The 11,620-nt window shown below is 42.0% G+C and overlaps 1 protein-coding gene across 2 annotated transcripts in view; it reads left to right on the forward strand.

Annotated features, from left to right (window-relative positions):
• Positions 1-1,959, forward strand: part of si:dkey-240h12.4 (death-associated protein kinase 2) — a 48,318-nt gene extending 46,359 nt beyond the window's left edge. For both annotated transcript variants that reach the window (XM_036145655.1, XM_036145654.1), the window contains one exon: positions 1,300-1,959. In XM_036145655.1, coding sequence (XP_036001548.1) covers positions 1,300-1,380 — 81 coding nt within the window. In that variant the 3' untranslated portion in view covers positions 1,381-1,959. The remainder of the gene's footprint in view (positions 1-1,299) is intronic.
• The last annotated feature ends 9,661 nt before the right edge of the window (positions 1,960-11,620 follow it).

An 11,620-nucleotide genomic window follows, 5' to 3' on the forward strand; every position in this document is an offset into this window, starting at 1 on the left:
TTGGAGAGCAGTAGGAGAACTCAGCAGAGTGAGGAAAAATAGATCCTGATGTCCTCCAATAGGCTAAACCTATAGCAGCATAACTATAGAGATAGTTCAGGGTAACCTAAGCCACTCTGACTAGAAGCTTTGTGAAAAAGGAAAGTTTTAAGCCTAGTCTTAATGACTACACTAGTGAGTCATTAATGACTAGTTTAATGACAACACCCTCACGGACCAAAACTGGGAGTTGGTTCCACAGGAGAGGAGCCTGATAGCTAAAGGATCTGCCTCCCATTCTACTTTTAGAGACTCTAGGAACCACCAGCAGACCTGCAGTCTGAGAGCGAAGTGCTCTGTTAGGAACATACGGGGTAATCAGAGCTCTGATTACCCCGTATGTTCACTGTGTGAAACAAGAGGAGTACCCAAACATGAAGTGCAGCAACAGAAAATGTGTTTTAAATGTGCTTATGCGTTGGAAAGAGAGAGATGTCACAGCAAAGAGATTTAAGAGCAAATTGAGAGACCAAACACAATCCATGGCGCACCAACAGAAAACAAGAAGTGACACTAAACGCCTTATGGCAATCTCAGGAGCTTTATATCCTCTTTTTATGGCGTGAACTCATACGTCTTGCATATGCTCTACACGAGCTTCAAGGAACTGAGAGTGGAGCAAGACAGCGTAACTGCGAATGCAGTAGGCGTTGCTTTTCAGACTCATGGAGGCGGTCTGGAACGAAGTGGAAAAGTGCAGGAGCGGAGGAAGTGGAATCTGGGGGTAAGACACTTTGGGGGCGGTTTCTCTGCTAAAGGTGACTATCATGCTCAGTGGCTGATGGACAGACCCATGTAGTGTAAAATGTTCTGGCCTTGGCCTGTAAAATAATGTCTTATTTTACAGTCCAAGATGAAGACCAAAAGAGGCTTTTTAGATTTTAATAGCAAAACCATACAAATAAGTGTCTAAAGAAGAAGCACATTAGGGTCATGAAGCAGCTTTTCCAGCTAAGCAAGCACTGGCACCAGTTTAGAGCTGTAACCAGTCTACTGCAAATGGGCCCCTGGGTACTAGAACTTCCTTTCAGCAGTGCTAACCAATATCATGTGTTATCTGGATCAAATCTGTGCTATGAATATTAATAAACTGTTTAATAATGTGTTTTTTATGGAGTTTTGGTTGACAGACCATCTCTATCTAAAATAAAAAAGGTGAACATTTTGGACTAGAGCTCTTTCTTTGCATTTTGTAAGTGTATCATATGCCAGTGTTTCTACCACTCTCATAAATTGTGCTCAAACTGTGCTTTTCTGCAGAGACAATGTGAAAGTGACACAGAGGATACAGAGAGCAATCCTGCATCTCTGCTGCGCCGAAGACTCAGCAGCAGTTCATAGAACTTTTTAGATATGCACCATGAAGTCCATGCTGCTCTAGCATTACGGAGGCTAAACATCCTGACTTCACTGATCAACTAAATCGGACCTCCTAAATTAACCTCACTCATTGTTTCTAAAGGCATACAAGCAGGAGCTTTTCAGCTTCTGAAACACTTTCAGACGGAGTGTGTGTGTGTGTGTGTGTGTGTGTGTGTGTGTGTGTGTGTGGGCCGGGTGGGGGGGGAGGGGATGGGTTACTCAGACCAATATTTTATATTTGTTTTAATGTGTTTAGGTGGATTCTAAAAACTGTCAATATGTGCCTTAAAGGGGTTTGAACGTTGTTTGTCTTCAGTGAAGCTCAGAGTCATTTTATACGGCTACTTTTGAAAGATTTATCTTTGTTATTATTTGGTGTTTTATTTTTGTCTGTATAAGTGGGAGGCAAGCAGAGCAAGTTTAAGGTTCCACGTGGCCAAAAACAGAATGAGATTTTTGGTCCCCTTCCACCAACCAGTGCAGCATCACTAATATCTTTAGGTTATCCCTGCTTGTATGTTTATGTGATGTTCATTAAACACAACTATTTTCATGGTATCGGTTTTGCTTGACAGTTTGGTTAGTTGCTGCACTTTTCTGACAAAGAAATAGTACTTGAGAAAAAGTCCACTTTCATAAATGGATGTGGATGCACTATGTTCTACACCTGATGGGAGTGTCACTGAAACCAATAAGCTGTATCATCATGGCAGAAATTATCCTTAAGACGCTCTATATGGTGTGCTTGATCCATAGCCAGAAAATCTTGATTATAAAGGACTTTCTTACAAGGGGTAGTTCCATCAAACAGGACTGCAGGGAATTTACCTCTCTGCACAACTTGCAATAACTGTTTTTAGACATTATATTGGACAAAATGAGGAAACATATTGGTCAAAACACAGGCCTACAATGCTTATCCACTAATGTCAGAGGAGCCAAGCACCAACTACAAATGAACAGAGTAGTAGTTGAAACTGTAGGACCAGACATACAACCTGGCACACTGCCCATAACAAGGTGAATGGGTCCATGCCACACTAATGACCTCATAGTATTTGGAACAGTAAAACATGTGCACAGTTGCAGACTTTTTTTACGATGAAGTGCTAAGGGCTGAGGCAGTGGCCTTTTTGACACATAGGACCTGTACTGTGTGCTGTGTCCAGACAACTTTTGGCAAAGTGGGGATCTGGACAGAGAGAAGCTGAAACACTAATCATTAATTTTAAGATGTCCAAAGCTGCTGAAATATCTCTGCAGGAGCAAGACGTATTTATCGGGGAGTGGGTAAATTCCGATCATGATCATCCTCGTTCGCCCCTTTGTCCCTGCATCCTTCTCCTTCTTCTTCTTTGCCATAGTAGTAGTAGCCACTGTGGTCTTTGTCATTCTCTCTTCTGCTCCTCCTCTGCTGTTTTTGAGCTCCATCTCCTCTTGCTCGTCCGCCTCAATCAAGTAGGCCTCGCAGTCAAGGTACACCCAAGCTGCGGGAGGAGAGCTGGGTACCTGAGGAGTAGGAGGAGGTTGAAGAGGTGGATAAGGATAGGGAGAATGAGGTGAAGGATGATGATGAGGAGGACGAGGAGAAGAATGCCGTCAAGGAGTACCGCAAGGAGTAGGAACAGAAGGATGAGGATGAGCAGCATGATGATAAGGAGAAGGACTAGGAGGATGAGCTGAATAAACAGGGACGGGGGGGTGAAAGAGGAGGAGGAAACCGATCACAATGCTGTCAACTGGGGTGATGACAAGCACCGGTAGCAGGTGGTGGAGAAAGACGAGGGGCACAAATGCAGAAAAATCTGACTGAAACAGAAGGAGACTACGTACATTAGACAGACTCCAACCGGACCCAGAAAAAGTGTGTGCAGTGGAGCAGATACAGACGTAAAATCAGTGCAAAGACTGATAGTTATAGTTAGTTATCTGACAGATGAGGGCAAAACTTGGTTAAGTAATTGACACGCTAAAGATCTAACATACAAAGATAGTGCATGGATCTGGCATGCAGAACAAGAGGAGGTGTTCCGTAATCTGAAAATGACAATAGAAAATGCCCCTGTGTTGAAATATTATAACCCAGAGGAAGAGCTGACACCACAGAGTGATACTGACAAAGGTTTAGGTGCAGCACTGATGCAGATTGGCAAGCCAGTTACTATTGCTAGCAGAGCACTAAAAAACAGAACAAGGCTACACTCAGATAGAAAAGGAGTTTCTGGCAACGGTCTTTGGCTTGGAAAAAATTTCATCATTACACATATGGCCACAAAGTGACGATTGAGAGCGATCACAAGCCATTAGAAACTATAGTGTGAAAATCTTTACTGGGTGCTCCCAAAAGGCTCAAAAGTATGATGCTGCGTGTACAAAAATATGATGTAGAAGTCATGTATGTGCCTGGAAGGGATTTAATGCTGGCAGACACCCTCAGCAGAGCCTATCCTCTGGAGGATGCACATGTTGAAGCTGAGCTGGAAACAGTTAATAAGGTAAGCATTTACCAATCACAGCAGACAGATTGCAGGAGACAAGGACAGCCACAGAAATGGACAGCACACGCCAGCTTCTCATCAACCCACTGACACAGGGATGGCCAAAAAACAAGCTGTAAGTACCCAGTGAAATCAGGCCTTACTTTTCATTGCAAGAGGAACTGAGTCACCAGCATGGGATGGAGTATAGCGGCGATGGTGCAGTCATTCCGGATGCCATGAGAACAGAAATCACCTAACCGTGTAAATGCATCCCACCTGGGTGTTGAGGGATGTCTTAGAAGGACAAAAGAGGGTGCCTTCTGGCTAGGCATGAATGATCAGACCAAACAGTAGCAAAGTGTGATATTTGCCGGTCCATGGATGACAAACAACAAAAGGAAATGCTAGTCCCACATGAGGTTCCAAACAGGCCATGGTCATCACAGGCTCACCACAGTGGATTATTTCTCAAATTTTTGGGAAATAGATTACCTCGTCGACACAAAATCAACCACGGTGATAAAGAAACTGAAAGCTCATTTTGCCCGTCAACTTCCAGATGAGGTGATCTCAGACAAGGGCCCACAATATGTGTCTCAAGAATTCAAAAAGTTTAGCAGACTGTGGGTAATCAACACAAGACCTCAGCTCCAGTTTACCCTCAGAATAATGGTAAAGAGGAATCTGCCTTTAAGAGAGCCAAACAATGCCTTCTCAGACCCCCATCTGTCTCTTCTGGACCACAGTTAAACACCGTCGCTGGGCCTAAACACCAGTCCAGCACAATGACTGCTCAATCGGCGCACTAAAACATTGTTACCAACAAAACGAAGCTTGCTGAAACCTAAGGTTGTTCGAGTTGAGAGCTCCTGAACAAGCAAGCACACCAAAGCATCAATTATAACAGATCAGCCAAAGATCTACAGACGCTCAAAATTAGGGACTTTATTGAAGATACAGCCAAACCCGCCTTAGACTGTTTGGAGATGTGGCTGTGTGTTATCGCAGATCGGGGAAAGATCCTATAAGAATCAACTGCAATCAGGGAGTGTCATCAGAAGAAACCAGAGAAACCTGAGGCTTGCTCCTGAAAGGACAGCCAATACCCCATCGTGTGAACATCAATTTCCCGAGTCAGCCAGAGGTTACATCATTCCTCGGACTGTGCTCTGCCTCTCTGCCTGCTCGGACGCTTTTTTCTCTGCTCCCTGCTTGCTTGCATTTTCCTGCTTTTTACTTTTTATCTCCTTTTTATCTCTTTGCCAAAACCACAGAAAGTTGGATTTAGTTATTTTTATTTATTTTCTTTTTATTTATTTTTGATTTTGAAAAGATGCCTACCTTCACCACAGTGGACCTTGACACGCTTCACACGCTTCTACAGAAGATCGCTGTTATAGAACAGAAGATATGCCGACTCGAACTGAATTATGATGTAAACGGCGCGTATGGAAATGAAACAACCCTGCCTGCGACTCCAAACGGGGACCACCAGCCCAGCAACTCTCTGAACAAACAGATCCCTGAGGAAAATGAGAATCCCTGGATCACTCAGGGTGCAAGACCAAAGGATCAACGAACTCCACGCCTAGACAAAGAAAACTGGCCGAGACTACAGAGAGATGTCCCAGGACAAGTGAAACAACAGCGGGCTGCTCCCACAACAAATGATAGGAGTAAACCTGCTGGAAATGCTGGAATTCCTTTACGAAACAGATTCGCTCCGCTCCAAAATGTGACCCAGGAGAATCATGGCAACACTCAGAGGTACGTCAACGACTTTCGCTCTAATACATCAGAGAAAGGACATTTCACGGGGCCAAGGACCCTGATTTTATGCAGTGGGTCTGTATGTGGGATTAAACATTTCTGTAACAAGAAAAACACAGAGGTGTTGATTTATAACGATTCAAACTGTGGCCTGGTGTCTGATATATTAGACATCCTTCCAAGGATCTTGAAAGAACGCCCGACCTTGGAAAAACTCATAATACAAGCTGAAGCCCTGGGCGACGTCTCCCGGATAAGAAAATCAGAAGTATTGAAAGAGGATTACATTCGTCTGTTGAACTTAGTTCATGGCAAAAATGTCAAGGTGTTTCTCAGCGGCCCTCTCCCGCCCGTGGCTTGTGGAGACGAGATTTTTTCCAGAATTCTGATGCTAAACAAATGGCTGGAAAAAACATGCAAACAAACAACTGTAACCTTCATAGACAACTTTAACATCTTTTGGGAAAGAAGACATCTGTTTAACAGAGATGGTTTCTCTCTAAATAGGTCAGGTGCAAAACGACTGATTTCAAACATCTTCTATTCTGTGAACCATGCATCATCAGCTTTGTCCCAAAACAAAGTACATCCAGTGCCAAAACAAATGATAAGCCCAGTGCAGCCCGAACAAACCAAGATAAAGACGACCAGAAAGATGACACAGAAAGAGGCTACATCAGAATTACAGGAGGATTCATCCCAGATCTCAGCAGGACAAAGACAGGACCAAGAACCTCCATCGTCACGAACACCGGTCCAGACTACACCCGCCTCGCCTTCTTCTCCACAAAGCCCAGAGGTTCCTTTCCTGGATTTTTCTCACACCATGAACAAAGTCCTTAAGATTGGTCTACGGTTGACATCCTCTCCACATATTAATTCTGAAAACCACAGTTCTGTGACTAAATCAGCATCTTCCAAAGGACGCAGAGGTCCAGATCCTCCTCCTCCTCTACATATCACAGAACATGCCTGTCCTGAGGACCTTCGGATAACTTCCTTGTGATATGCAGCAGGCCCTGGCTGTACGTTTATCAGTCAAGACCGCTACCAGCATAAGCCTGGGCCTCCTGACGGAGAACATGGAATATCTGTTATGATACGTGGCAGAAATAAGAAAAGCAAAAGGAAAACAGACAGGAATAATCAGTCGTACTTAAAAGTCATAAACTGTCAGATGCAACCTGCCACAGAGACATCATCAACCACCAAATCATATAAACTGGGTTTATTAAACATTAGATCTCTGTCAGGAAAATCCCTTTTAATTAATGACTTCATTATTGACAATAATCTTGATGTTATGTTTTTAACAGAAACATGGTTACATGAATCTAATGAAGCAGCTATTCTGCTGGAGTCGACACCTCCAAACTACAATTTTCTTTGTGAGAGCAGACAGCAAAGGAAAGGTGGAGGAGTAGCAACATTGTTTAATGATTCACTAAAGTGTAAAAAGGTGTTTTTGGGAGAATTTGACTCTTTTGAACATTTGGCTCTCCAGGTAAAGGGCCCGGTACGAACTATGTTTCTGAATGTGTACAGGCCTCCTAAGTCCACATCAAACTTTTTTAATGATTTTAGTGACCTGCTGTCTGTGATATGTGTTGATTATGACTTTTTAATTATTGTTGGAGACTTCAACTTTCACGTTGACAACCCTGAAGACAGAAGTGCAAAAGAACTGTGTGACACACTTAGAAACTTTGCTTTAACTCAGCATGTTAAACAGCCAACACACAAGCAGGGGCATATTTTAGACTTAATCATCACTAAAGGTCTAAACATTTCTAAGGTCAATGTAACTGATGTTGCCCTATCTGATCACTTTTCTGTTACCTTTGAATGTATAATTTCCAGTGACTCATTTAGCCAAAGGGACATCTTAAGAAAACGCATCTTTAAGGACAATGCCACAGAAAATTTTATTCAAGCTTACTCTGCTACTTCAACCTTGGGCTGCAACTCAGTAGATAAGCTAGTAGATAACTTTCATTCTAAAGTCTCAGGCATCATTAACTGCATTACTCCAGTTAAAGTGAAGTTTTTTTCCGGGAAGAAAAAATCTCCGTGGAGAAATGCTCCAGCAGTTAGAGGTGAAAAAAGGGAATGTCGAAAAGCTGAACGCAGGTGGAGAAAGAATAGACTTCAAGTTCACTACGACATCTATAAAGAGAGACTTTACAGATATAACTTACAACTGAAAAATGCAAGAGAATCTTTCTTCTCAGAGATCATCAAGAAAAACATTAATAATGCTCGTGTCTTATTTTCCACAGTTGACAGGTTAACAAATCCTCCTGTGTTCGTGACTTCAGAACTCCACTCCACCAGGGCCTGCAATGAATTTGTTAACTTCTTTACTGAAAAAATCCTAAAAATTAGAGGATCACTTTGTACTACCATATCAACACCAGAACCAATGCTTTATTCAGCTGGAACTATTTCTGACAAAATGTCCCATTTCAGCGAAATAAACCACAAAAGCTTAGAGCAGATCATTCAGCAGCTAAGTTCCTCCTCCTGCTGCCTTGATGTTCTACCCACAGTTTTCTTTAAGAAAGTTTTGCCTGTCATAGCGGCTGATTTGACTCAGATAATAAACACGTCCCTCCTGTCAGGTGTTTCCCCCAGTCCCTAAAAACAGCAATTATCAAACCACTGCTGAAAAAGAACAATTTAGACAAACTTCTACTCCAGAACTACAGGCCCATCTCAAACCTCCCATTTTTCAGTAAGATTGTTGAAAAAGCTGTATTTCAACAATTAAACACCTTCTTGACAACGACCAGCCGCTTTGATGTTTCCCAGTCTGGTTTCTGTGCTCACCACAGTACAGAGACCGCCCTTATCAAGGTGTTTAATGACATCCATATAAATACAGACTGTGGAAGAACCACCGTGCTGGTACTATTGGACCTCAGTGCAGCATTTGATACTGTCGATCACTCCATTCTGTTAGAACGTCTGGAGAACTGGGTCGGCCTCTCTGGTACAGCTCTCCACTGGTTTAAATCCTACTTAAAGGACAGGGACTTTTTTGTATCAGTAGGTAACTTTACATCAGAGACAACAAAAATCACATGTGGGGTTCTCCAAGGGTCCATCCTGGGTCCCCTCCTATTCAACACCTACATGCTCCCTCTAGCTCAGATAATAAAAAATAACAACATCAACTATGCAGACGACATACAGCTCTACATCACCATGTCACCAGGTGACTATGAACCAGTTCAGGCACTGAGTAAATGCCTAGAAGAAATCAATACATGGATGTGCCAAAACTTTCTTCAGTTGAATAAAAACAAAACTGAAGTAATAATCTTTGGACCAGTAGAGGAAAGATCAAAAGTTAGCTCACAGCTTCAGCTGCTTCAGCTAAAAACCACTAATCAGGCCCGAAATCTGGGAGTAGTGATGGACTCAGACCTGAACCTCCAAAAGCATCTAAAGACAATTACAAGGTCGGCTTTCTATCACCTGAGGAACATTTCCAGGATTAAAGGACTGATGTCTCAGCAGGATCTGGAAAAACTAATCCATGCGTTTATTTTTAGTCGAATAGATTACTGCAATGGTGTTTTCACAGGTCTGCCTAAAAAGTGGATCAGACAGCTGCAGCTGATCCAGAACGCTGCTGCACGCGTCCTCACTAAGACTAAGAAAGTAGAGCACATAACCCCAGTTCTAAAGTCCTTACACTGGCTCCCTGTATCTCAGAGAATAGACTTTAAAATACTTCTGTTAGTCTATAAATCCCTAAATGGCTTAGCACCTAAATACATCACAGACTTGTTATCAGTGTATCAACACTCCAGACCACTAAGGTCTTCTGGCTCCAGCCTACTCTGCAGAACCAGAACCAGACATGGAGAAGCAGCATTTAGTTCCTATGCTCCACTGATCTGGAACAAACTTCCAGAAAACTGTAAAAGTGCTGAAAGCCTGAGTTCCTTTAAATCGAGATTAAAAACATATTTGTTTAGGATTTCCTTCAACTGTTCTAGTTAACTGAATCACCACTTTTTTGTTATATTTTCTATCTACATTTTATTCCTACTTGCTTTTATTGTGTTTTAATTTGCTAAATTTTAATTATGTAAAGCACTTTGCATTGTCCCTGTACTGAATTGTGCTATATACATAAATTTGCCTTGCCTTACAGGACATGAACAGTCAGCACTGCAAAAATAGAACTAAAAACAAGGAAAATTTTCTTGAAATGAATGTATTTACCCTTGATTTGAGCAGGTAAAATAAGATCATTTGCCAATGGAATAAGATTCATGCACTTAAAATAGGAACAATTCATCTCCATCATCTTATTTCAAGTGCAGTATGTCTAATTATCTTATTTTAAGGGTAAAAATTCTCATTCCATTGGCAAATAATCTTATTTACCTGCTCAAATCAAGGGTAAATACATTCATTTCAAGAAAATTTTACTTATTTTTAGTTCTTTTTTTGCAGTGAGGGTCAGACATTCTACTCACCGTGTTTTGGGCCCCACCCTAAGAGACATGAGTGAAGGACAACTTCCTGTCACGACCAGAGCAGGTTGCGCAGTGAAGTTGCCACAACACTATAAGGACTATGTACTGTCACACATCCATCGTCCCAAGAGCCAGCTTCTTCAGCCGAGGATCAGAATGCCAAGGTCCCCGCCCTCGACTGCCACCCATCACACAACACACCGACCCCTTTGGCCCCTCCTACAGGTGGTGAGCCCATTGAAGGGGGACCCATGTCTCTTCTTCGAACTAACAATGGGGGGAAGAGAAAAAAAATTAAAAAAGAGGAAAAAACAAACAAAAAACGAGGGGGAAAATACTGTTTGTTTAATCAGAATCAAGGCAAGGCAAATTTCTTTATACAGCACAATTCAGTACAGAGACAATGCAAAGTGCTTTACATGATTAAAATATAGGAAAATAAAACAGAATAAAAGCAAGTAGGAATAGAATGTAGAAACAAAAAGGAACATTAAAAACAGTAAAACAGTTTAGAACAGTCAAAGGCAATTTTAAACAAATGTGTTTTTAAATCTTGATTTAAAGGAACTCAGGCTTTCCGCACCTTTACAATTTTCTGGAAGTTTGTTCCAGATAAGTGGAGCATAGGAACTAAATGCTGCTTCTCCATGTCTGGTTCTGGTTCTGCAGAGCAGGCTGGAGCCAGAAGACCTGAGTGGTCTGGAGTGTTGATACACTGATAACAAGTCTGTGATGGATTTAGGAGCTAAGCCATTTAGGGATTTATAGACTAACAGAAGTATTTTAAAGTCTATTCTCTGAGATACAGGGAGCCAGTGTAAGGACTTTAGAACTGGGGTTATGTGCTCTACTTTCTTAGTCTTAGTGAGGACGCGTGCAGCTGCAGCTGTCTGATCCACTTTTTAGGCAGACCTGTGAAAACACTGTTGCAGTAATCAATTCTACTAAATATAAACTCATGAATTAATTTTTCCAGATCCTTCTGAGACATCAGTCCTTTAATCCTGGAAATGTTCCTCAGGTGATAGAAAGCCGACCTTGTAATTGTCTTTAGATGCTTTTGGAGGTTCAGGTCTGAGTCCATCACTACTCCCAGATTTCGGGTCTGATCAGTGGTTTCTAGCTGAAGCGACTGAAGCTGTGTGCTAACTTTTGATCTCTCCTCTACTGGTCCAAAGATTATTACTTCTGTTTTGTTTTTAGTCAATTGAAGAAAGTTTTGGCACATCCATGCATTGATTTCTTCTAGGCATTTCCTCAGTGCTTGAACTGGTTCATAGTCACCTGGTGACATGGTGATGTAGAGCTGTGTGTCGTCTGCATAGTTGATGTTATTTTTTATTATCTGAGCTAGAGGGAGCATGTAGATACTGAATAGGAGGGGACCCAGGATGGACCCTTGGGGAACCCCACATGTGATTTTTGTCATCTTTGATGAAATATTTAATTTGTCACCTGAGGCGAAATTTCTCTTTG

This window comes from Fundulus heteroclitus, chromosome 13 (assembly GCF_011125445.2).
Source record: "Fundulus heteroclitus isolate FHET01 chromosome 13, MU-UCD_Fhet_4.1, whole genome shotgun sequence".
Classification (NCBI taxonomy): domain Eukaryota; kingdom Metazoa; phylum Chordata; class Actinopteri; order Cyprinodontiformes; family Fundulidae; genus Fundulus; species Fundulus heteroclitus.